At 44.1% G+C, this 27406-nt stretch overlaps 1 protein-coding gene across 5 annotated transcripts in view; it reads right to left on the minus strand.

The window, feature by feature from the left end:
* Positions 1-1951: 1951 nt before the first annotated feature.
* NSMCE2 (NSE2 (MMS21) homolog, SMC5-SMC6 complex SUMO ligase) overlaps positions 1952-27406 on the minus strand; it is a 237702-nt gene continuing 212247 nt past the window's right edge. For all 5 annotated transcript variants that reach the window (XM_070802468.1, XM_070802465.1, XM_070802469.1 and 2 more), the window contains 3 exons: positions 10706-10806; positions 10215-10321; positions 1952-2292 (listed from right to left, as the gene is read on the minus strand). In XM_070802468.1, the coding sequence (XP_070658569.1) occupies positions 2178-2292; positions 10215-10321; positions 10706-10806 (323 nt within the window). In that variant the 3' untranslated portion in view covers positions 1952-2177. The remainder of the gene's footprint in view (positions 2293-10214; positions 10322-10705; positions 10807-27406) is intronic.

Genomic DNA, 27406 nt, shown 5'->3' on the forward strand with positions numbered 1-27406 from the left:
CAAAACTTCAAATTCGTTAATTGGTTGGACAAGTATATATGTTTCTGAGGAATAAAGAAGGAAAAAATGTTACAGGCTACAAATACTTTTCCATAGCAGGATGGTGTTTGCATTTTTCTAACTGGTATAAATGTCTACACCAATTTTCTGGAATTCTCTTTAGAGTTGGGGAAAATGCAAATTGAACCTTAGGCAAACACTTCATGCTTGTCTCTATCTGTTTAGGAAACAAATTATTTCACAAAAGAACCACATTCCACGAGAAGTATGTTTGTTCTGGCTGAAACATCATCATTTCCTCAGGAAGTCTGATTCAGATAAAGCATCTAAGAAACTCAAAATTACTTAGTTTGTAGACAACTCAATGTCATACTCCTTTCTGAATTCCATGAGTGTTTCCAAAATTAATCCTGCCATTTTAGACTATGCTTTGAAATTCAAACATATATTATTTCATGGCCATTACTGTCTATTAGATATCAAATCCAGTTATTACCTGCATTTTAGTGAATTTCTTTTTCACAAATGCATGTATCTTGTTTCTTTACAAAGGTTTCATTTTTATTTTTTCTTTTTAGTTTTAAAAGATTTCATTTTTAAATGTGGACTTGGAGTATATTTTTAGAACCTAAATAAATCAATAGAGAGGAGGAGAGGATGTGATTAAGAACTCTGAGCTTCTGGAAGCTCAGCGGTAAAGAATCCACCAGCCAATGCAGGAGATGCGGGTTCGATCCCTGATCCAGGAAAACCCCACAGACTGTGGAGCAACTAAGCCCATGTGCCACAATGGCGCGCAAGCCTGTGCTCTCCAAGAGAAGCCACAATGAGAGAGCAGCCCCCGCTCGCTGCAACTAGAGAAAAGCCAGCAACGAAGGAAGACCCAGCACAGCCATTAAATTAAAAGGGAAAACCCCCCACCCCAAGAATCCAGACTCTGGACCCAGATGACTGAACTATCCCAGCTCAGTCACTTACTATGATTTTCCACAGGCCACTTCACTTCTGTGCCTCATTTTACTTATTTGTAAAGTGGGAATAATAACTGTATCTCTCTCATCAGGCTGAGAAAATTATGAGTTAATATTTTCATATATGTGAAGTGCTTGAAATAGTACCTGGTACACAGTATGTGCTCAATAAATGCTAGCCGTTGTTAGCTCTTCTGGGTTTTCTAGTGTAGTCGCAGCATGCTTCGTAGGGTTTCATTGATTATTCTAGTTGATAAAAGGCTGCTGCTGTTGTTCAGTTGCCAAGACGCGTCTGACTCTTTGGGACCCCACGGACTGCAGCATGCCAGGTTTCCTTGTCCCGCCACTGTGAATAGACTAGTCCTTTTCACATAAATAGAATATAATCAATGACACTCAATTTAAAGACCCTGCTGGTCATAAGTCTACAGACTTTCAGGGCTGAAGGGACGACAGAGAACATCTTATTTAATATCTTTATTTTGTGGTTGAAGACCCCCAGGCCCAGGGGGCCGAAGGCACTTATGAAAGCCAGGCACGGAGCAAGGCAGAGAGCAGCCAGGATGTGGTTCCTTCCGACAGCGCTTTAGGCTCTCAGAAGGCTGCAGCAAAGTTTCCATTATGGCATCACTTATCATCGCACTGATAAGCCAGCTACTGGAGCAGTCCGTGCTCATCAGAATGACAAATAAGAGCATTTACATATTTGGAACTGTCAATACACAAAGTAAAGATAGGTAAGGAAACTGGTTTTGCTTTATACCTTCATGCTATTCTTTACTATCCTGATAGAAATTCCTTGCAACTGGGTTGTTTTTATGTGTTTCCATTTCAAACATCCCTTGCAAAAAACATTTTTTTCTGTTTGTTAAAACTGTAATAAAAAATAGTCTGAAGGATTAGAAATAAGCCTGGCACCACCCAGCCAATACCACTGGAACCATTTACACCTCAGGTGGCACACACATACGACACACACAGATAATCAAAGTTTTATTTAAAATTACAGAACACTTAAAAATAAACAATATAATAGACTTGAATGTTTATTGGAACATAGAAAAATGCTTTCAAATACACTAAAACCTTCAAATTTACCCCAAAGTATGCTATGCAGCCAGTCGAAGTGCTTTGACAAGCATCACTCTCCATGGATGGCTGGGGTAGGAGGTAGGCTGCGGAGTCCCCTGCAGGGAGGGGGGTGTCCTAGTTGGACTGGCGACGTCTCTTCTTGTGGCTCTCAATCGCTCTTCTCAGCGCCTCATCCTGGATGAGGTCCGACATTCTCATGTCTACGTGGCTACAGCCGATTTTCGGGCAACTGTGAGAGATGAGAAAATCAAGTCAGGCCGCGTCACCTTAATGCATTCAGAATCAACTTCTCTCCGTGCAAGAATGTAAGCGCACACTTAAAAAAAAAAAATGAAAAATTCTTTCAATTCTATAGGGTTTTACAATTGTCAAAAGTTTCACACAGATGATTTCTCATAATCCCATAATAACCCCTCCCCCTCACCTTTTTCCCTCCAACCATGCCAGCCCCCACAACTGGTAACCACTGGTCTGTCCTCTCTGTGACTTTGCTTCTTTTTTGTTTTATTCACTAGTTTGTTCTATTTTTAGACTCTACAGATAAATGATATCACACAGTGTTTGTCTTTCTCTGACTAATTCCACTTAGCAGAATTACCCTCCAAGTCCATCCATGTTACCGCAAATGGCAAAATTTCATTCTTTTTTTATGGCTGAGTAGTATTTAAGTGTGGCAACCCACTCCAGTACTCTTGCCTGGAAAATCCCATGGATGGAGGAGCCTGGTAGGCTGCAGTCCATGGGGTCGCGGGGAGTCAGACACGACTGAGCGACTTCACTTTCACTTTTCACTTTCATGCACTGGAGGAGGAAATGGCAACCCACTCCAGTGTTCTTGCCTGGAGAATCCCAGGGACGGGGGAGCCTGGTGGGCTGCCGTCTATGGGGTCGCACAGAGTCGGACACTGCTGAAGCGACTTAGCAGCAGCAGCAGCAGTATTTAAGTGTGGACATTTTACCAAAAAGGGGGTACACTTAAAAAATCAGGACTGATGTGCATTCATTCACTAGTTCAGAGTGCCTACCTAAGCCAGGGTCTGTCCAGCACTGGGGCGGGGGCAATGCCCACTTCATGGCACTCACTCTCCAGTGGAGGAGAGAAACCATTGCTAACCCACTGCATAGCGTCTTTAAGTGCCACAATGACTAAAAAGCAGGGTCAAGGGAGAGAGTGTGAGCTGAGGGGCTTATCTAGCAGGGGTCAGGCATGGCTCGCTGGGGAGGGCTTATCTATTAATAGAACAAAGGCTGCATGTGGCCGGGGCTGGGGCAGCGGCATGTGTAGAAGTTGAGGAGGCAGCTGCTTGGTATAAGAGCAAGGTCAATGTGGCTGGAATGCCCAGGGCAAGAGGGAGGGCATTTGGAGATTTGACTGAAAGTGCGTGGGACTTTGGATTTTATTTTAAATATGAAAACCCTGGAGGGGTTGAGATAGGGGAGTGATGAAATTTAGCTTACATTTAGAAAACATGATTCTGGCTGCTTAATGCGGACACAGGCGGAGAGGAAGCAGGGAAGTGAGGGGGTCATGCAGCAGCTGGGAGAGAAAGGGAAGCTTGGATGAGGGTGTAGCTTCTGGATACAGCCGGAAGTAGAACCCAGGGGGCTTGATGACGGACCCAATGTAGAGGGTAAAGCAAAGAGCTGAGCTTTGTTCAGAGTTTGGCTGGAGCTGAAGGGCCTTGGTGGTACCCTTTATCTCCATGGAAACAACTGGAAAACTAGGTTGGGATGGAATCAGGCAGGAGTCCTGGCTGCTACATATTCTCTCTGAAATGCCCACCAGTCCTCTCAGTGGAGAGGCTGAGTGGGCTGATGGAGACTCAGGGGAAGAGCTGCGGCTGAAGAAATCAGTGGGTGAGTCATGGTTCTGTTTAGATGTGGTCTCCTCTGAAGGCAGTGGGCTGGATGAAGTCACCTGATTTCTTCTCAACATGAACCAGACTTGGGTAGAGTAGAGCACCCAGTTTTGAAGTCAAAACCGACCTAGGTCTCCACCGCTTACTTGCTTGTTGTGAGACCACCAGCAGCTCACTTTGACTTTTGGAGCCTCTGCATCCTCAGATTTACAGGGCTCCAGGCAACACAGTGCTCAGTAGCAGTCATTCCCTTCCCTGCCTATAGCTCGCGTACCTGCAACACAGACACGTGTGCATCCGTGCGCTCATCTGGCCCTCTTACGCGAGTGGCCCTATGAAGGGTTCGAAGCATCCAGCTGTAAAATACAGATACAGGTACTGCCCTACACAGAGCTCTGGCCCAGTGATCTGAGACAACCCTCCAAAAAGCACAGATCAAAAATAACAAAAACAAGACAAAAGCTATAAACCAGAAGGGGAAGAAAGCCGATCATGTGAGGTCTAATCTGTCCAGTAGTAGAGGGCTCAACTGTGTAACACAGAAGAGAAACTTTTTCTTGGTCTTGATTTCTGGACCAAGGCATCTTTCTATGAGAAGAGCATGAATCAATGTAATGAATAATATGCCTGCTAACAATATTTATATTTACTGAAATGGGTCCTGTATGGTCAGGTACTTGTAAAATGTGAGGCTAGAAAGGTGACCATGTGAAAGAGGATGGGGGTGACTGGACCAGGTATGATGACTTGGCTATGTGTCAGGGGGTGGCTTGGAGGTGCTTGAGAAGAGCTTTACACTGGTTTAAAACACCCTGAGGTCTCAGAGTGAGTTTTTTCTTTCAGTATGAAAGTCAATAAGCTGAGATTATGAAAAGACGCTTTCCTGACTTTGGAAAAGGCGTTTCTCACCACTTGATCTTCTGCAACATGGAGATGCAGCTTGAACTCAGTGCCTGAGATGACCCTTAAGCTGATGCTTATAACCCATCTGATCATCTGCTCTGACTGCCCTGCCTGGCTGGAGTCTCCCCCCACCCCACCCCCGCCCCCCTCCCCAGGACAAAGTCTTTAACACCAATAGCCAGACAGTGAATAAGCTGCTTTAGGGAAGTGGAGAGTGAGGTGGGGAGGACTTCCTGATGACATCAGTGGTTTTAGTCAGTAAATGAGAGCATTCTGAGAATGTGTGATGGGATTAACCACACCACTCAGCTGCAGAGCTGGCTGCACATCATCCCAGGGCTACCCTTGTCAGACAAAGAGGTCTGAGCTCATTTAGGGGATTAACTCGGGGGACAGAGGCATTAACCCAAAAATCCTCTTGAGGGGAGCCAGACGGCCTAGAGACACAAATACAGGCTCAGGAGTAAATGAGAGCTGGGCTCCAGCCTCCTGGCTGTGACACTCTGGGCAAGTGACACCAGTAATGGGCCTCAGGTTCTTCCTCTAAGAAGGTGGAGCATATAGGGCTGTCATGAGGAATGAGTGGGACACCGCGTGACAAGGGTCCAGGAATCCACTCAGGTGCTCGGTAAGCCGGTTCCTGCTCTAGGACACTACTTCTGTTCTCAAGAAGCTTGCGGAGCAGAGCCAGACCCACCTACAGTGCTGGTGGGAGGCCGACATGCCACAACGCAGAGGTGCCGTGGGAGCATGGGGACAGGGCACTCTGCAGCAAGAATGAGGGTCCTGGGAAGGCTTCTTGGAGGAGAGGTTGATACAGGAGAACCTTGTTTCTCACCCCATCTCAAATAAACACACACCAGTTTCTAAACTGAAGAGGAAAAGACAAGGTTCATAATCACATGATACTGAATCAAGGCGCTCCTCTGGAGAGAGAACACTCTAAGCACAGTGCATCCATCCCCACGACATCCTGGTGAGCTAGATAGGTGTGGCCACACCAGTCTAAGCCCTCGCGTCATCACTGTGCAGGAGTCAAGCCCACAGGCCTGGGAGGAGACGCTGGGTCCTGAACTTGGGTCACTGACAGGGCAGAACATTCCAGCGCAGCAGCGGGCAAGCGTGTGTCTACTGAACAAAGGGCCTGGGTCTCAGGGGTCCCAGAGGCTGTGGGGAACCTTGACCTCAGCATTAGCACACACGTACAGGATTCTGGGTCTTACGAGTTCCTGGATTTGGGCCCAAGCATTCCAGGGTCCACCCAGCTCTAGAAAGCAGGTCTGGAAATCCGAGCAGGATGGATTCTCATCATACCTAAACCCAGAGGGTAACTCGAGCCTACATCCTCTGCGTCTGAAACGATGTGTCACTAAGCAGTGAGGTAAGTAATACAAACATGAACAGTCTCGACCTCAGTAACCCGGCTGCTATTTGTTTAGCGCTCTGTAAGCCAAAAAAAGAGCTTTCTTCTAAGTGGTTTGCTTCTCCACTGCCAAGAAATATACTGGTGCAGACCTAGACTGGAATTCCCCACTGTTCCTTTGATCCTCAAATACTGTGAGATGTTGCTCTTTTCATTTTACAGATGAAGAAACTGAGACTCTGAGAGGTCAGTGGTTGGTTCATGGTTAAAATAGGGCCTCTAAGCACATTGCTGGAGTTCTGCTACTCAACGACACCTTTCTGTTCAACCTAACTGTCCTCTCCACACTCTTAAATGTGACTGTTTGCTAATACAGTCTCTGTTCTTAAATCAGAAAGCAAAGAAATGACTATGGATAACTGGAAGTATCTCATATATGTGAAAATCATGTGAAGATAATAAACAGACTGATTATTCAGAGATCTGCTTTAGGAAATTATTTTAACTAACAGTATTTAGTTAGGGCTAAAGTCTCAGCCGTTTTATTCTGACTTAAGCCCATGCAGAGAGATGTATTAAGAGGCCTCATGGACAGGAAAAGGGAGTCAGTGCTAGTAACACAGTGTACCTGGGACTCCTGTCTAACAAATCAGAGTTGGAACCAACAAGGAGGAAGAACTGAGCAACTGGGATTTCTCAAACCGGATGTGTCACGGACATTTTCAAACAAAGGGAACCCAGACGTGCTCATCGCCCAAACATGCGTCCTGGGAGATGACACTAATTCATACTTCATCAGGAACCTCTGGGGTAGGCTTTGAAGAGGCCCTGGATTCCAACCTGCTGCCAAATGCAGTGTAGCTCATCCTCAAGGCCCTGTCAACCACCCCCCTCCCCACTGGCTCCTGTGAAGCTCAACTCTCTAGTCTCTCTTCCCCTCTCTCCCAGCTACGTCTCAGACTGCTTTGTTGGAATCTTCTTCCTCTGACTGCCCTTTCAGAATGGCAGAATGCTTTTTTTTGTGGGCCTCCATCAGGTGCTCTGGGAATACAGTAAGCAGAGCAGAGCTGCATCCTGGCTTCGCGTTGCTCAGAGCCAGGCCAAGGTCCCATCCTTGGGGGCTCTCGGTTGCCTGTCACATCTGGTCCAGAGCTGCACCTGGCAGATGTGTGGGTCTGACTCTTCTGTATCAATAACCTGTCAATCAACATCCCACTCAGAGTTTCTCCAGAGGTCAAACACCCACATTTTCTGCACCTCCTGGATACTTCCAAACGGCTGCGTTGCTAGGGACCTCAAACTTAGCATGACCCTCTTATCGTCCTTCCTAAATGCATTCCTCTTACAGGCTCTCCGTTGGCTAATGACATCACCATCCTTCTAGACACCCCATTTAGGCATGTCGGTCATTCTTCCACTTGTTCCCTCCAGCTTTTGTTTTCTGTCCATCGTACCTCCACAATCATCTTCTCCTCAATGCCCTTCCACCTATGACTCTGGTCTCAATCCCAGCTCTCATGACCTATAACTTAACTACTGCCACAGCATCCTAACTGACATCTTCACCCCAGGCCTTTGTTCATTCATCCCTTAAATTGCTACTGGAGTAACTTCCTAAAACCCGGGTTGACTCGCATATTCCCTCAAAACCCTACAGAACAATGATGGCAAGAAAGACGAGGAGGACGGGATAATGTTTACTTACCACATGATAGGTGCTCTCAGTGCTTTCTGTATATCTTATCCAAATTTCAAACATACACTGAGGCAATTTACAGCTATGACCATCAATTTATACATGAGAAAACTAATGAAATCATAACATTTAACGTCCTCTGAGATGAGTACAGAATGGAGAGAATTTACATACACCACTCCCCTCTTACTAGAGCCCAGAGCATCCTTCCCATCACCCTCTAACAAACAATAATTGCACCTGTATCTACTTTTCCCCAAGTGGAACAGACTCTGAATGTGGTGAGCCTCTTGGCTGGAAAGACTCTTCTTCACCCTTTCTGAAATCCTGTTCATTTTTCAAGGCCCAGCAAAAATACTACCTTTGCTGTAAACCTCCCAGACGTCCTCCTCTTGGACTTCACTGTATTACTAAGCTATGAGGATCTGCAGTGTTCACGGAATCTGTGTCCAACTTATAGAAAAGCATGGCAGGAAAATACCCACACTTTCCAAACGCCGGGTGTTGCTCAAGTGCTTCCGAATGTCATTTACAATTCAGAAAAGGCAAAGGACATTAGAAAGTCAAAGTATGTAATCAAGAAGATGTGTTTCAGTGCAAGCCTGTTCTGGAGTCGCTCCCATCCCTCCTGGGACTTGGGGAAAATGTGCTTTGTTATCAGTACCTGTGCTTTCCAAATCTGACTTGAGGAGAATATCACAGACTTTAAGGAAAAAGAGCTGTGAAACAGAACTATCTGGGAAGGCCTATTCTTAGCAGTTATGTTAACAAATTAAAATTTTGCTTTTCAGAGAATAAACATAGGGAAAAAAAAAAAAAAGAAGACACAGAAGGCTTAGACATCCAAAAACAAGGAAAATTACACTCACAGGGAAAATGGAAGGTTCCCTGGGGAAATGGGACGTTTCAATTGTAAGGTGGAAAGTCAAAACAGACAAAAATGTACTCAGACAATCTCGATTTTGCAACCATTAGGCAGGTTTTCTAGAATAAATAGGGCAAATAACTTGACTGAATAACCATTAAGATATCTACAGTCACAAATGCCCTATCTCTAAGTCCACACCCAGATGAGGAGTGCTGGGGAATTCCAATTTAGGTCTGGACCAGCAAACTTCTAGATGATGGAGAAGCAAAGCCACACATCAAAGGGACTGTTATCAAAGGTCCATTGAGAATTGGTCACACCTGCAATTCCATTCCTTCAACAAATCTGTGATAAGAGCACAAGAAATGCCAACCAAGTCAAAGCCAGGCTAGCCAACTCAGGCTTCTATGTCATTGCAGGAACAGAGCTGTGTGTGTGTTTGTGCATGAAAGGGGTTAAAAAAAATACATATATATATGTATATATACATGTAAAAGATTCTCTAAACATTCCAATTAAAAAGAAAATTTCTCATTGAAGTCATCCATGAATTTACTTAAACTATTCGTGAAGTTATTGATGTAATTAAAGATATGAAAGCTTTTCCCAATCAAATCTTGATCATCAAGACCAACAGAAACCAAGACTTCTCTGGTGGTCCAATGGTTAAGACATCACACTTCCACAGCAGGTGGCACGGGGTCTGAGAACTAAGATCCCATATGCCATGAGGCACAGCACCCCCCCCCCAAAAAAAAGACCAGTGGATATGAATTCTTAGAATGACAACTTGATACTTTTTTAAACAAACTATCTGTATTGCAGAATGCAAAAAAAAAATTTTTTTTTAAACCATTCCTTCTCATTTGAGTTAGGACATAATAGAAAGGGGAAAAGAAATCTCTCAGCATCACAATTCTCCTTTATTTCTTTCAGGCTACAGCACACACAGGGCTTTCCAAGTGGTGCTAGTAGTAAAGAACCTGCCTGCCAATGCAGGAGATATAAGAGATGCGGGTTCAATCCTGGGGTCGGGAAGATCCCCTGGAGGAGGGCATGGCAACCCACTCCAGTATTCTTGCCTGGAGAACCCCAAGGACAGAGGAGCCTGGCACGCTGAGGCCCATAGGGTCACAGAGTCGGACATGACTGAAGCGACTTAGAACACACAGCACACACAAAATTATAAAAATTCCTGTTATCCAATGATGAGAATTACATCCAGCTCCCTTTTCTTGTATTTTGAAGGTGTGTTTGAAGCTCCTTCAGCTTCTTCCCGAACAGATTACTAATTTTTCCCCTCATGTGTTGTGTTTCCTGAAAACCGGCTTCCATGTTTACACTATCCCCCTGGGCGAATGGACTTCAGGGGAGGTTTAAGCAGCTTTCCCTCCAGCATGAACACACTGCTTGGGACTGACCACCCCTGGGAAGGGCCACTTCCCTTCCTGCAGCAACTCACCAGGCCTTTTTCTTCCGCTTGTACTTGGACTCAATCATGCGAACAATGGCTTCCTCTTCATAGGTGTGGCCACACACTTTATTTTTCACTGGTTTCTTCATTTCCAACTGTAATCAAGAAGACATTAGACTTTCAGGAATGATGATGACCAGCTTCCAGTAACTTCTTCAAGTCACCAATTATTTGGCACTGCTGTCGCCTAGACCTGGGGCTTCCGAGGTTTAACCTCCCCATCTCGTGGCTCTACGTAACTCAGGGCAGAGGGCCGTAGCAGAAAATGCAGGGAGACCAGAGGCCTCAAAGGCACCTGGCCAGTGGGGCAGGAATATACTCGTAGATGCCTAAGGATATCGTGGACTGCAAACTCTTTCCCAGGTCTCCTCCTGGACCCTCATCACTTTCCTTTCCTCCCTTGTCAACTCCAGACAGGAAATAAAGTCAGAAAGCAAATGGGAACTTTTTGCCTCCATGAAGCAAAGTGCTTACAGTACCTGTGTAATGGGGCAGATGAAGTTGGTCTGACTTTGAGTCACAATCATATCTTCATCAACTCCTTCTGTGATGTCAACCTCTCTGTCTGATTGAAGACCATCTAGAGGGGAGAAGGGAAGCTGGTGAGTCTTGTTGCTCTAATGTGCCAAAGACAGGAAGGGTGGGAGGAAGGAGATTGACAGATTTTCAGGGTCTCTTTGATGTGCACCCTGTGCTAGGCGCTAGGATGCAATATTAACTCTTTTGCAGCGGGAGGTGGGGCTCTGCCCATGTTTGGTAAGGAAATAAACTTGGAGCAGTAAAATAACTTTTTCAGAGTCACCGAGAATGATTCTGTCGGGGAGGACTGTTCAGTCATCAGGAATGTGGCTTTGGAGTCAGAAGGACTTGATTATCTCTGTCACTTCCAGCTGTGAGACCTCGGGCTAGAAGGTCTTTGTTTTTTAACTTCTCTACTTTATAACTTTATTGCAAAGATTAAGAGGTGAAGAATTCCGTGTGTTCTGCACAGCTCAAAGACACATTCAATAAATGCTAATTACTGTTGGATAGTACAAGGATTCTCAAATTTTGAGCTTAGAACCCTTCTGTACTTTTAGAAATTACTGAGGACGCCAACACACTTTTAAAATGTAGGTTATGTTTATCAAGATTTGCCATGTTAGACATTATTAAGACTGAGGAATTTTAAAATACATATTTATTAATTCATTTAAAAATAACAACCACATGACAAGCTAACATAAATGATATCTAAAAAAATTAAAAATAATTGTATTTTCCAGGGTAACAAAAAAGTTAGAGATATTTTTGAAAATATCTTTAATATGTGACTTAATAGAAGACAGCTGGGCTTTGATACCTGGGCATACATCTAGTCTGTTGTGACATTGCATCACGCAGCCTTGGGAAAAATTCACTTATGAAAAGAAAGAGGGTGAAAAGGGCACATGACATCTTAGTATTATTATGAAGATAAGTGTTGACCTCATGGGTACCCTGAAAGGCTCCCCGAGTACCCACAGGGCTCCTGGCCCACACTTTGGGAACTGCTGAGCGAGCGCGTGGTAGGGTTGACTTTGAGTGTCCCGTATGTGATTCTGAAATGTATGTACTTTTCATGGCCCTTGCCCTTCAGCAAGGGAAACTAGGTAATACGTGACATTTGACTGGGGGTGCTGACAGAATCTCACATGAAAGCCTTTCTTTTTGGAGAAGGGAACTTGTCATTTTGCACAGAAATCAAAGATCAGTAGTGTTTTAAACACAAGTATGACAGTGTAGTCGTTCTTCCTCCTTTTCTCCTTTTCCCCTTCCTTTCCTCCTTTCATTCTGGGAAAATAATACAGATGTTAAAAATTGCCTTGCTTTTAACGTGTGAGGGAAATCCTTTTCTTAAGCTGAGATGGTTCTGCACAACTTTTAGTTCCTAGAACTGCGGGCCCTGGCCTTCCCCTTCTGCCAGATACAGTGTCTGCTGGAAAAGCACCCCTGGGGACAGGAGAGGGCTGCAGAGCCCCTGCTCAAAGTCACCCAGTGAACTCACGGCTGAAACCCAGGCATTCTGCCCCCAATTATTCTGGTTTTTCTGGTGGGGGTTTCTCTTTGCTTTAGTGACTGCTGCTATTTATATGCCAGCTTGTTGTATTTTCTTGGACAGATGTCCCCCAAACAGCTCTTACTCCTTGAAGAAGGCAAGAGGGACGCCCTCGGAGCTTAGGACTTCCTGGACGGAACATTTTCTTTTAACCATTGGTGGTTAAGGTACAGTGCCTGGCGCCTCTCAGCTTTTCAAGAGGCTATAAAAATGTCTGAGACCTTGAAAACCACATATTGGATTCAAAACAGGATTACTACAAAAAAAAACTGAAATTAATCAGTTTTAAAGGTCTACAAAATGTAATGTTGGGTTAGCTTCATTAACAGTTGATTTGGTCATCAAAAATATTTCATTTGAGAGCAATATGTAGGCTGGATTTCGGTATTAATTTAATAACTCCCAAGTATGCGGAGATAATTGCTGAGAAATTAATAGCCAATTATAGGCTAAATCACTTATTTGGAGCCAAATTTTTTCCAAACCAAAGCTGTATGGATAGAAATATGTTCAAAAATGTTGCCAGCAATAAAATTATATTGAATGTGAGGTTGCCAAAGTTTAGTATGCTTGCTGTGATATGAGCTGGGGCTTCTGAAATAATTTTCCTTAGATCTATGAAGGGTTTCTGTGCTTCCCAGGACATATCATTAGTATTAAGAGCACAAGAGTCAGACTCTTAAAAGAGGCCTATTATCGACCCAGTGATTCTTCAGGTTGTCTCAAGAAAGCTGGGCAGGTAAGGAGAAAAGTGAAGGGGCAGGATTGGGAGCTGTTCTGATTCTTTGATTTACTTTCCAAAGCCTCCTCTGGGGGCTGCTGGAGTCCCTTTTGGATTATGCATTTGACAGTCAAAATAGAAGCACCTCTTTGTCCATTTCTTACAGGGCTTATTCTGAACGGATAGCACATTTCTGACTATAGATGTTACACTGTAAACTCACCAGAAAATCTGTTGGGTGAATCACAGAGTTCAGACAATGTGAAAGACTGCAGGTTCTCTTTTTCTTTCTATTTTTAAATTTCAAAAGGTAGAGGAAGCAAGAAAGCACAACTCAGATGCAAAACCAACCACCAGGGAAGGCTGAGCAGGGAACTCAGAAGCTGTAGGTGGCTATCAACAGCAGTGATCATGAAAGAAGAGGTGACAAAGTGAGACTGCGGAAGAATGCCAGCAGTGAGTAATAGCCCATGGACTGAGAGTCTAAAAAGAGGAAGAGCCTCAAGAGCTAAACTTCTCTTGAGTTAGAACATTTCCTCACCCGAAATCTGTATTTATAGAAAGTGATATCAACGTTGGGATTCTACAATGTGCTGAACAAAAGGTCACATCTGGCAATAAGTATCACTTACACTAATCTCAGATGGTAAAGAATCTGCTGGCAGTGCAGGAGACCTGGGTTCGATCCCTGGGTCGGGAAGATCCCCTGGAGAAGGGAATGGCAACCCCTTCCAGTATTCTTGCCTGGAGAATTCCATGGACAGAGGAGCCTGGAGGGCTACAGTCCATGGGGTCACAAAGAGTTGAACGTGACCGAGCAACTAAGACACATACACACACACTGATCTACACACACACACACACACACACTGCCTACACAAAAAGACACAACTTTTTTGATAAGCCCACTGAAAGGAAGATTGGAGAGAAAAAATAGAGATCGTCTACTAGAATCACAAAAGTTTTTAAATTGAGGTTTAATTTTGAACCTCAAATAAGGTTTTTAAATGAGAAAATAAGGATTGTCTCATTTACTTGAGAAAACGGAGATCCAAAGACATTACAGGTTTTGTCCAAAGTCATGGAGGGAGTTAGTAAATCAACACATGGCTCTATTTTCTTGGTGTGGTTAACTGGAATACTAAAACCAGTGTAGGTTCTGGAAGCCATCCCTCCCTCCCCCAGATAATTATTTTATTAATAATCATACCTCATTTATTGACTGCTACATACAGCTACTGTGCTCAGCACTTTATATACATTTCACTTAATCCTCACCAAACACCCATGAACAACAACTCTACTGCTATCCCCACTGTAGAGACAAGAAAACGGAAGGCCCACAATATTTTTAAGACAAAAGTAGAAAATGTCAGCATTATAATAAAGAAATAAGTGGATTAAATGAGTTTGTTACTCAAGAGAGCTCAAAAAATTTTTCTGATTAAAAAGAGAAAGACAAGATGATGAGTCACAGTCTATGTACATCAACAAGGCATGTTTTCAGAAGCATATGTGCCAGCTGTTAGCTTCCGATCAGATGGGCAGATCTCAGACCCACACCCGACATCCATGCCTGGGCCCAGGGCACCCAGATGAAGTGCTGAGGAGGGAAAGCTGGGTATGAACTAACATTTATAGAGCACCCACAAGGGATGTAACAGGGTTGATTTAGTTAACTTGAATGGGATTTTTTTGATGTCATAAAATAAAAACCAAAAGGAGAAGACACAAAAAATGCTGTAGTAGTAATGAAGTAAACAAGCAAGGATTTCCAAAGGTCTGTGAATATTCCCCAGTGATGCAAGGTGAGGGGCTTGGTGAGGGCACTGATTGGATCCCCAAGACAGGGGTTCACAGTTGGCCAGCTGTGACGTCAGTGAACAGCTGGATCGTCGTGTCTGTCGTCCCCCCTCCTGGTTCTCCAAGCCCAAACCTTTGGACTCATTCTTGATCACTGTATTCCTCTCCCTTCATTCCTAACATCCAAACCACAGGCAAGTTCTGGTGACTGGTTCTAAACTATATTCCCTAAATCAAAGCCGAGCCTTCTCTTGTGATTTCTACTACATCTTAGTCCAAACCACGATGGCTTCCTGCCCAGACCTCTTCAGAAGCCTCCTAACTAGAAGCCCTCCTTCAACAAGGACCACCATCTACACGCGCACACCGCCCCCCGCCCCGCCACTCCGACCTGCTTCTCACAGGGGCCTGCATGGCCAGCATCTTGGACCAGTCCCCTTCTTGCCCACCGTGCTCAGGTCACACTGGTCTTTTCTCTATTTCTGGAACATGCTAGGCTCCTTCCCATCTTTGACTTCTATACTAACTGCCTGGAATGTTCTTCCTCCTGATCTTTGTTTGTCCTACTTCTTCCTGTCATTTTAAAATGCCAGTTTAAATACTGTCCCTCTGGAGAGGCCATCTCTGACATCGTGAGCTAATAAAGAAGGCACCCAGGCCTTCGCTACCCCGTGACCCTGCTGTGACGGCACAGCACATCTCTGTAAGTGCGACCTTCTTGTCCGTCTCCCCCTCTTCTTCTTTCCCTCTCCCCTGTTCTCTTCCAGGAAAGCAGGGACTTGACTGACTTGTTCACTGACCTGCTTTCTGGGAAGAGAACAGGGGAGGGGAAAAGAGAAGAAAGGGAGACAGACAAGAAAGACGCACTTACAGAGATGTGCTGTGCGGTCCTAACAGAGAGATGGGGCAGAGAAGGGCTGGCTGTCTTCTTTAGCTTACGATGTCAGAGGAGGCCTTCCCAGATTCTACAATGTCCTTGGGCTTCCCAGGTGACTCAGTGGCAAAGAATCCACGAGCCAGTGCAGGAGACTCAGGAGACATGGGTTCGATCCCTGGGTTGAGATCTCCTGGAGAAGGAAATGGCAACCCACTCCAGTATTCCTGCCTGGGGAATCCCATGGACAGAGGAGCCTGGTGGGCTGCAGTCTATGGGTCACAAAGAGCTTGACAGGACTAGGAGACTGAGCATGCACGCACAAAATGTCCTTGGCATGCAGTGGTAGGTGTTCAATAAACATCTCATTAGTGAAGTGCTTCATCCAGCAAGGTAGGAGTGGGAGTATTTTACACAAGGATATACTTTACATATTTAACAGATGCGGCCACACACACACACACACACGTTTCACACAATGATGATTTCATAGGTTTTAGGCAAATAACAGAGGACCTCACTCTAGCTCAGGGTACAGCCTTGGACCCTGAATTCCATGTCAAAGGCAGGAAGTAAATGTAAGTGTTACAATTATAGTAGGCTGTGTGGTAATTACAAAGGAGAATCCAGACATGGTTTTGTGGTCAGAAAATACACTTGGGCCTGGCCACACACAGCCCTAGTATTAGTCACTTGTCTGTCTTCAGGCAACCCAAATTTGGCTGACAGTTAGACAGTTTTATGCCAGCTGGGAATAAAAGTTGATTGCTATGTGCTTTTTCAATTAAGTCTGAACATTTTTGTAAAAGCACTTTTCTCCTGAAAGTTAGTAGCAAATATTCTACAAACATTTGCTGCCCCCTTGAAATGCTTATTGGACTGCCCAGATTATTTTACTTGCGCTATTCTGGGACGGCATATTTAGAGAGGTTGAGTTGGTACACGGAAGATCCCCTCCCTACCCTGCAAAAGAAGACTGAGTTCAAGTTGGAAACTCTATAGTTACAGTGTCTGCATATGTGTCTGCGCCAACTCCTGACTTGTTTCTCCCACCCAGCAACCCACAGCTTGGGCTACGAGCGGCTGCCTCTGTGAACTTGGACATACCTTAGACTCTGAATGGAAAGGGGTATGTCAGCAGGCTCAGTCCCTTTGGCTTGGAACTGAGGGTGTGTGTGTGTGTGTGTGTGTGTGTGTGTGTGTGTGTTGGACACTCTATACTAATGGGTGTCTAGCTTTGTTCTTGTGGCTTCCCTGGTGGCTCAGATGGTAAAGAACCTGCCTATAATGTAAGAGACCGGGGTTCAATCACTTGGTCAGGAAGATCCCCCGGAGAAGGAACTGGCTACCCACTCCAGTATTCTTGACTTGAGAATTCCATGGATGGAGGAGCCTGGCGAGCTACAGTCCATGGGGTCTCAAAGGGTCAGACATGACTGAGCAACTGATACTTTCACTTTTCAGCTCTGTTCTTAGTTTCTTCCTGGGACAAGTGGCCTGCCTTGAATGCTAGTGCTTCGGCTTGGCCAAGCTGCCCTTGAGGGAATCCTAGCTTTGGTAACTCTGACACAGGTTAAGAGATAAGACTCTTCTGTCTGTGAACGGCTTTTGCAGAATTAAAATGCAGATGATGTCCAGATAGGGCCTACATAATTAAAAATTTCCTAGGAGTTATAACCTTCATAGGATAGCAAAATTCAACTGACACAATTTCAACAGGAAAATATTCAACAAAGGTAGATTGAGTTAATAATCAAAACAATGAATAGAACATAATAAGGATCCAATAAGTGTTATTTATCATATATGTATATATATATACACACACTTCTATTTTATTATAAACCAATGTTATATGATTGTAAATTGTTGTTGCTATTGTTATTTTTTGTCTTCCCTGGTGGCTCAGATGATAAAAGATCCACCTGCAATGTGGGAGACCTGGGCTCGATCCCTGGGTTGGGAAGATCCCCTGGAGAAGGGAAAGGCTACCCACTCCAGTATTCTTGTCTGGAGAATCCTCATGGACAGTGGAGCCTGGTGGGCTACAGTCCATGGGGTCGCAAACAGTCGGACACAACTGAGTAACTAAGCACACATGTGGTGTTATTTTTATCACTACTTTGTGCCAGGCACTATGCTTGATATTGGCAAAAAATAATCCTTGCCCTCAGGGAGCTCAGTCACACAGGACAGATATAAACAATGCAAAGCAGTCTTGTGTGGGCTACGCACATACGAGATATTGTGGAAGGAAGCTCCCAGGAGGGAACAGGGTCAGCCTCTCTGAGGAGCTCATAGTTGATCTGTGTCAAAGAGGAGGCTCTTTCAGCCACATTGTCTGATACAACTCTGCCGCCCCCTTAAATGTGAGCATTTCACTCACACCTGCCTCAGGTCAGCATTCTGATCAATATTCTTCCTTCTTTGGCTAGCTATAATCTTTACTCATCCCAGATTCTACATATTTCAAAGAAGCTATATATATCCAATGCTACTCAGTCCAATCCAATCCAGTCCATCCAAATCCAATACAACCCAACCCAATTCAACCCAACCCAATCCCTACAATCAATCTCTTTTCTTTGAAATCCGTTAACATCTACTGTATATACCATACTCTTTTAGCTTAAACTTCCTCATTATTCAGTTGTTTTATGTGGATGAAACTTCTTTTTTGGGTAGACTGAAAGCTCCTCGAGGATAAGCTGTGTGTGTTCAAGTCAAGCCAGCTCAAGTCAAGTTGCATGAATTTAAACACCTGCTCTGTGCCAAACACTACACAAAAGAGGGTTAAAATCAGGTGTGGCGAGAGGACAAATACTAACATTTTGTGCAATGAGTGAAATAACAAATCTGTTTTGTACAAAGTACAAAAGTAACCTAGAGGCTCTTGCAAGGTGGGGTGAGGAATCGAGGTGAACCTCCCTGAGAGAGTGATGACTAAGCCAGGCTCTCCAGGGAGGTGTGATAAGAAGAGGTAAGGACACTCAGGCAGTGAGGATTAGTGTTTAGGAATGTGGGCTTGGGGACAGCCCGCCTGGGTTTGCAATCTGGTCCTATTACTTTATTAGCTGGGTGCTCTTGGGTGAGTGACTCTACCTTTCTTTGTTTGTATCTTCTCAGCTGTGAGATGGAGCTTATAACCGTACCTACTTCATAGAGCTGTATGAGGATTAAATGAATTAATGTGTGAAAAGTTCTTAGAAGAGTGTCAGGCAAAGAGCAGGTGATCAATAAATGTTGTTATGATGATTAGTATTATTACTCAGAATTTGCATGGAGCTAGCATAGAGTGGGTACCAGGAACATATATACTCTGTTCATTAAAAATGATATGCTGAGGAATCACCCAAAGAGAAACCACAACATTGTTCAAACTGGAGTTCTGAATGGGATGAGCCTCCCATGCCCAGGGCAGAGGGAGACCTAAATTAGCCCTGTTGTATTAGCTGACCCAGCACTAGCAGCATCTTAGGTTTCCCAGCCATGTTCACCTCCACGGCTCTTTCAACAAACCCCTCTGAAGATCTTGAAAGTACACGGATGAAGAGTTTCAGCTTACATCCTCCAAAGGAGCTGACTTTCATAGATGTACCCTTTCATGTTATCATGCACTTGTTAAGTTATCTACTGTTGTTTTAGACACATTCTTTGTCCTCAGCTGATGTACTAATTTGCTCCCATTTCTTTCTTTATTATTTTTTGTCATGCCGTACAGCATGTGAGACCTTAGATCCCCAGCTAGGGATTGAACCTGTGCCCCTTACCATGGAAGTGCCAAGTCCTAACCACTGGACAGCCAGGGAATTCCCCCTCCATGTCTTTAAATACTGTCAAAATACGTCATATGTCAAAACATGAGGGTTTTAAAGTAACCAGAACCCAATGCATTTTACTGGTGGGACAAAAAAACCAATCCTTTGAGATATGGTCATACAATATCCATGTTAAGTCAATAAATACTGAAAATATCCTCAAATTCAGTACATGCATTCAGTATGTCTTATGCAAGTACAGAGAAGGTTTGATGCTCATCTCTAAGTTTCTAAGCAAAAGCAGACAGTCAAATGCACACATTCTATTTCTTTGCTTTGGTTAAGTAACTAGAAAATCACATGATAGGAAAACTGATTAGCTAGCATGGAGATGGTCTACAACTCTCAACTGTTTAGAGCCATAGAAGAGTATGAAGCAAGTAAACATCAGAAGATGAGAAATCCCATTTGGGTTCATCTTACGTTTTCTTATTTCAGAGGGCTGTAAATACCACCCATCCAGGGACCCAACACAGTACAGGGGACTTATTCCTATATGCTTTCCAACCTCTGTCTATAAACTATCTTGACTCTGTCTCCTTTTCATGCTCACTGGTGCTGTCCTAATTCCAAGTCCCCAGCATGTCCTATTTAGAACTTCGCAAAAGTTCTTTATCTCTCTGCCTCAGTCCCTCCCCGATCTTTACCAACACTCTAGCTAGTCACCTTTTTAAACCCATGGCCTCCCATGTGGGTTTGATCCCTGGTCAGGGAACTAAGATGGCACACACCATGGGACAGCTAAGCTTGTGTGCTTCAACTGGAGAGCCTGTGCACCGCAATGAAGACACAGGACAGCCAAACAAACAAACAAACAAACAAAACCCAAACAACAACAACAAAAACCAACCATGGCCTCCTCAGCAAGACAAGACTTTTCACTACTTGGCCCAGAGTATATTCACCTCCCTCCTCAATCCCTTTCCCCATATCCATTTCAAACTAATTATAGTTAGCTCACAGGTGCCAGGCTGCTCTGCACCTCTGCCAGCCCTTCACCTAGCAGTCTGTGACCACCCTTCAAGATTCAGTTAATTTCGGTATTTCCTCTGTGAAGTCCCAAAGCAGAGATGATTCCTCCTTTAGCCTCCGGAGCACCTTTGTAGATGCTGAAATCGTTTGTTTACGTCTCCATCTTCCTTACTAGACTGTGAATTCCACGAGGGGAGGAACTCTGCCTTATTTATCTTCACATCCTCAGGGTGCCAGGCAAGGTGCAAGAACTTAATAAATGTACATTAAATGACTGGTTGCCAAAAATAGAGAATGTTTTGAACATTGTTATATATATGAACTGACTGTGAAAATAAGACGAAAGCAGTAAAGAAGACTGTTTTGAAGGCAAATATTTTAGATCTTTAGATCTGGTCTTTGATCTAATTACCTTTTTCCCCCCTGAAAGGGAGCCGTTTTACACTGTCAGGTCATTCCATTCTCCATTCTCTGTTCCACGTCTGTGCAAAAGCAAACTACCAAAAAGCAAGATGACAGGGGCTGTATTCTAAGAAACAAACTCTTCTACATTATGTCTTTATATCATCTCTGATTCTGTCATTCCCTTGCCCTAAGTCCTCTATGTCCAGAGGAAAGTACAATAATCGTCAGTTGTGAAAAATGTGTAAATCATCTTAAGTTCGCTGAGGCTTAGAGAGAGAGAGTGTACACACAGTGACATCCAGCTACAACAGTTTTTAGAACAGAAACACTGGGGAAATCTAGATATTTGACAGACTGAGAATTTACATGAACTGTGACATCACCACTCAAAATCTGAAATTAAAAACAATCTTTGTCATCAGAAAATGAGGTGGGAAAAAATGAAATGAAAACTATATAGGTTGTATGGTTAATTTATCTTAAAAAACGGTATCTAGAAAAAAGACTGAAAGGAAATAGGACAAAACCCTGCAGCCCGCTGCGCCCTGGTGACATCACTGTACATGTGCACTGGCAGTAAACGAGGAGTCAAGGACATTGGTTACCTTTTGAAGAGTAATTACTTCGCTTGCACTTCTTATATCTAGTACTCTTTATGAGGCCAAGTAATATTTAAGAAGTAAGTAGGGCTGATGGCAATGCAGATGGATGGATTTGTTTATTCAATTTGTCAAACTGAAACACATTATGAAACCAAGTCTAGAGATCATAATATTTCAAAAGGGAACTTTAAAATTTATAATTGCTCAACTTGAAAACTGCAACACTTCAGGTTTGGGTAAGACAGGGGCTATGACACCATTTTCATCCCTGATACATTGGAGATTTCTTATCCTAACGGCAGTTACAATATTTCAAACTTATCTGCTCCATCACAGATAATCCATCACAATGTAATTTAAATAACATCATGTCTTCCATCTCTAATTTCAAAACTCTAGAGAAAACAAGAATGAAATTCTTCTAGTAAATGTAAGACTTCAACAGAGTAAAGCCAGCACCGATATCATACTTTGTTTTGTAAAGCTTCTCAAAATAAATGATATTTTTAAGCCTCAGAGGATAAAAGGTAAGAGGCACAGAAGACATCCGCTGTGGGATAAAGCACAGGGAAGGGGAAGTATTTGTCTTACTAACCGAGAGCAGGCCTCAAGTCTAATCAGATACGTTCCTGCATACGATTTATCCAGCACAGTAGTTACGAAATGCCCCGGATCTGGCATTAATTAAATATGCTTATTTTTCCTTTTCCCATGTATCTGATGAAGTATATCAAGGTTTTTTTTTTTTTTCAAGGTTTATTTTTGATCCATTTAAAAATTCTCCTTTATGGTGGCACAATGTAGTCATGTTTAAAAAAGAAAAAAAAAAAAGAACAAAAAAAAGAAAGGGGAATAATCTCCAAAGTATATTACCATATGGAAGAAATTAAAAGAGGTCAGAGCCCGAGGGACCAAATCGAGCGAGGCTTAACAAGCCTGTCAGCAGCAAAGTCAGCGAAGCCACCCAAAACGCAGACCAGCTCCCCAGCCTGCAGAGAGCGCGGAGCCAATCAGGGCTTCCAAGAGCCGTGGACCCGCAGACAGACGCTCTGGGCCACCTCAACATCTGTTTTCAGTTTGCAGGGTCTTGTCTGAAGTTAGCCTAACAGAAAACATACCAGAGTTGGGGGAGAAAATCCCTGCCAACTAGAAGGAAGAAGAAAAATGAGAAAGAGAGTGAGAGGGAATGGGAGAGAGAGATGGAGAAAGAGAAGGGAGAAGATGGGGAGGAGGAAGCGGGGAGGAGGAGGGGGAGGACAGGAGCAAGGGCTGAGGGCCCCGGGGCATCGTCCACACCAGGGCTCACACACCGGGAACCAAGTCCCTGTCGCCAAGCCTGCCTTCCACGCCCCCATCCCCTCCCTCCTCCTCCACTTTCCACCTTCTAGAAAATCCTCCCGACATGCAAAGGAAGACACATGACTTCAAAATCGGGATCAGCTTAGGACACAGCTCTTGTGAATGTGTACAATAGATCTGAGTCACTGGTTCATTTTGTAAACATGAAGAAATCACACTTTTAAAACTTCCTCCTCCATGACATTCACAGTGCTTGACAATACGCTTAGCTTGGAACATTGACTCTTCCTTATCCACACCCAGGGATGTCAGGAGGGACGGATTTTCTTTCCCACTGAAAGCTCACAGATTCCAGGGCAGGTGGCAGATTCAGAGGGAGCTCGCGAGGGAGGCAGAAGTGGAGCTGAGGTGGCTGTGAACCTGGGCTGGGCCATGTAGAAACACACAGAACTTAGCAGCAGCCCAGGACAGCCTTTCACCAGTGGCACTGCCTTCCTCGGGGAAACCTTCCCACTCAGGGGCTCCCCCATCCACACTGTCCCCTCCCCATTTAAGTCATTGATATCTGTTTCTGCCACTGTCTTCCTGGTTCATCCGTAAGCAACTCATGGACAGGGACGACCTGTGCTCATCATCTCTAACACAGTGCGTGGCCCATGCTGGGGGCTCAGTGTTGATACCTGGGATCCAATCTTAAGGGGGGCTTACAAGTCACTCTGTTCACTCCTGAGTTCTTCTGCAGAAAAGTGGTTCAGCTGGGGACCCAGAGAAGAGCTCTGTAAGGTGGAATATGTTAAGACTAGGTCGAGGTACCACATGGTTCCACCATAATTTGGGGAAAGAGGTGTTAAATTTCCTGTAGACGATCACTCTCTCTTCTCAGCTGTTTCATTAGGATACAGTGAAGATGAGATAAAATATTTTGCCCTCATTAGAGAAAAGGACCTGATAAACATCCAGGCAGGAAGAGAAACATCATGAGGAAGGGGAACCCTGGAGACAGTTTCTGAAAGGGCAGAGCAGAATGACTGGCTGATCATGTTCATTTTCAAAGCGTTTGGGGCTCCAAGTTCTAGTGCTGCTATTTAGAGTCTGTGAACATTCTCGTGCTTCAGAAGGGAGCACTAATGGGGGTGAAAGAGCAGATGGGAAGAAGGGACAAAACCAAGGAAGAAAGGAAGGAGAAAAAGAGAAGAAAAAAGGATCTCAGAACTTGCTTTACAAACTCGATAGGAAAAGGAAACAATCTCAAATAACTACCTTCCTGAGCTTCTAATGACGATGATGCGGTCTGTTGGAGGCACCATCTCCAGGCTACAGTGTGGCCCTCATCTGGATGGCAGGGAGTAGTGAGAGGTACCGAACCACTAGCACACACACCCCAACACTGCAGGTCGACAAGGCTACACCACAGCTCTCTGATTTCTCTGAGGACAATTCTCTTTGTTAGCGAAAAATTCTCTTGAGACAAAAGGCAAACCTGGGGTGGGATGAATTGGGAGATTAGGATTGACATATATACACTGTTGATATTACGTATAATGACAAACCTAGACAGTGTGTTAAAAAGCAGAGACGTTAGTTTACCGACAAAGGTTCGTGTAGTCAGAGCTCTGGCTTTTCCAGTAGTCATGTACAGATGTGAGAGTTGGACCATAAAGAAGGCTCAGCACCAAAGAATTGATGCTTTTGAACCGTGGTGTTGGATAAGATTCTTCAGAGTCCTTTGGACTGCATGGAGATCAAACCAGTCAATCCTAAAGGGAATCAATCCTGAATATTCATTGGAAGCACTGATGCTAAAGCTGAAACTCCAATACTTTGACCACCTGATGCGAAGGGCCGACTCATTGGAAAAGACCCTGATGCTGGGAAAGATTGAAGGTGGGAGGAGAAGGGGACGACAGAGGATGAAATTGTTGGATGGAATCACCAACTCGATGGACATGAGTTTGAACAAGCTCCGGGAGACGGTGAAGGACAGGGAAGTGTGGCATGCTGCAGTCCATGTGGTCAGAAAGAGTTGGACACAACTGAGTGACTGAACAACAACAACTATTATAAAATAGATAACTAATGGGGACCTACCGTATAGCTAAATCACTTCAGTCGTGACTGACTCTTTGTGACCCTACAGGCCCACAGCAAGCTAGGCTCCTCTGTCCATGGGGATTCTCCGGGCAAGATTACCCAACAGAGTGGGTTGCCATGCCCTCCTCTAGGGGATCTTCCTGACCCAGGGAATGAACCTGCATCTCTTATGTCTCTGGCATTGGCAGGCAGGTTCTTTACCACTAGTGCTACCTGGGAAGCCATATCTCAAGGAACTCTTACTCAATTCTCTGTGATGACCTAAATGGGAAGGAGGGGGCTATATGTATGTGTATATGTATATACACATATAGTTCAATCACTTTGCTTTACAGCACAACACTATAAAATAACCATAGAGTAATAAAAATTAATTAAAAAAAAAAAAAAGCCAAACATAGTGAGGCAGCAGGCTAAGACTCGCTTTGAGGCCCTCCCCCAGCAGCCCCGGGAGGGAAAAGGCAGCAGGGTGTTCAAGACCTGACAGAGGAGGCAGGCTAAAAATACACAAAGGGCGAACAGCAAGGAGGAAGGGAATTGCGCAGGGGAGGCAACCGGCACACTAATTATAGGGTCATAATTAGGAGCGATGGAATGAAATGAAGAAAGGGAAAATGTTAATTGTCAGGAAAAACTTGGTTGGGCCCTCAGTGAGGGAGAGATGGGTTTCTCCTAGTCTTCACAGAGTCTGAAGGCCATTCATCTCTCCAGAGCTGGTTCAGAATGAGCTAGAAATTATTTAAAGGCAATTTTATTTTTGTTACCAAAAGTAGATGAGGTTACTTGATGACACACACAAGGCGTCTCATATTTAATTTTATCATTCTGTTCTCTCTTCTAAATTAAATTGTAAAATAGTTAATGATGAAAAAAGTCTATGACTATTTCATTCCAAAAATATGATTCAACATCTAAGGAGACTGAAACCGGCAAAGTGAGAACAAGTGAGGAGAATGGAAAACAGTCAAACGGGCTTCAATTGACAACAGATTTACATATGACAGTGAACTAGAGAAAAAAAGTACTGAAAATACGACGGGTTTCTCGAGTTCAGTTACTTTATTTTTCAGAATTAATACAGAGATGGCAATTAAACTTAACTGACCATCGTCAAGACACCGTAAAGAGCCTTAGCTTTCAAATTCTAACCCAGTTTCAGTCTGGTAGCAGTCTCACAGCTGTTAGATTACTGAAACTTGCAGCCCTAAATAGGTTAAACTTTAGGTCATAAGAAGAGACTACAGTATTGAAAGCTCATAGATTGGGAGTCAAATGGCAAGAAAATCTATTTTCTCTTCCTCATTTAGGAGCCCAAGGAATGATTCATGTAACTTTCATTCAGTAAACGTCTGCTGACAAAGCCTGTTTCCTAGGCACGGAGGATGCAAAGGTCAGGGGTTGAAATGAACCAGAAAACATAAAACTTTATACTGGGAGGCTGAGTACCAGGATGGACATGAGTTTAGAGGGGTGGGGAAGCTTACAGTGAGGCTTCTAAACATGACTACAGCAGGGACAGTGGCACTGGAAAGAACCCTGAAGGAAGAGGAGGTGAGATGAGCAAAGGCAAAAAGGTGAGAGAAAGCAACGTTGGCTGTTCCACCATCCTCGGCGGATGAGTTTAAGAGCAGCAACTCCAGCGATGGGCACAGGTTCCCTATTACGTACATTACAATAAAGGAAGCAGTACAAGCATCTTAAAGTCAGGCTTTCTGATATTACTGATACTTCTCCAGTATTATTACTCTAGAAAAAGGAATAAGTTTGAAAACACGATGGGTTTCTCTTATTTTTCAGAACAAATTCAGTTACTTTATTTTTCAGAATTAATACAGAGATGGCAATTAAATTTAAGTGATCATTGTCAGGACACCATAAAGAGCAGTGTAAGAATATAAATATTCTTATATTTGGCTGTGCCAGGTCTCGAGTCTTAGTTGAGGCATGCGGGATCTATTTTCCTGACCAGGGATTGAACCTTGGCCCCCTGTATTGGGAGCCTGGAGTCTTAACCACTGGACTGCCAGGAAAGTTCCCCTAGTATTATTATTATTACTTTACAATATCCTAATAAGTAAGCTGGGGCTTCCCTGTAAAATATCCGCCTGCCAATACAGGAGACACAGGAGTGGCAGGTTTGATCCCTGGGTCAGGAAGATCTCCTGGAGAAGGAAACGGCAACCCACTGCAGTATTCTTGCCTGGGAAATCCCATGGACAGAGGAGCCTGGTGAGCTACAGTCCATAGCGTCTGAGGTGGACACGACTTGGTGACTAAACAACAACAACAGCAAAATGTAAGCTACCCAGCAGACTGTCTGCTTGCTTCTTCCTCTTCCACCGGCCCACCCACCCACCACCATGGACTGAGGGCCTGCCATCTTGGTAGGTCCTCCACGCACCAAGATCAGCCGGGCCGCGCACAGCCCTTGACCTAAATGACTCACTGTCAGGCGTCAGGGGAGAGAGTGCCTTTAAAACACAGTGGGGTAAGTTCTATGAGCTTCAGCAATGGTTTC

The sequence above is a fragment of the Bos indicus genome, chromosome 14 (genome assembly GCF_029378745.1).
Source record: "Bos indicus isolate NIAB-ARS_2022 breed Sahiwal x Tharparkar chromosome 14, NIAB-ARS_B.indTharparkar_mat_pri_1.0, whole genome shotgun sequence".
Lineage (NCBI taxonomy): Eukaryota > Metazoa > Chordata > Mammalia > Artiodactyla > Bovidae > Bos > Bos indicus.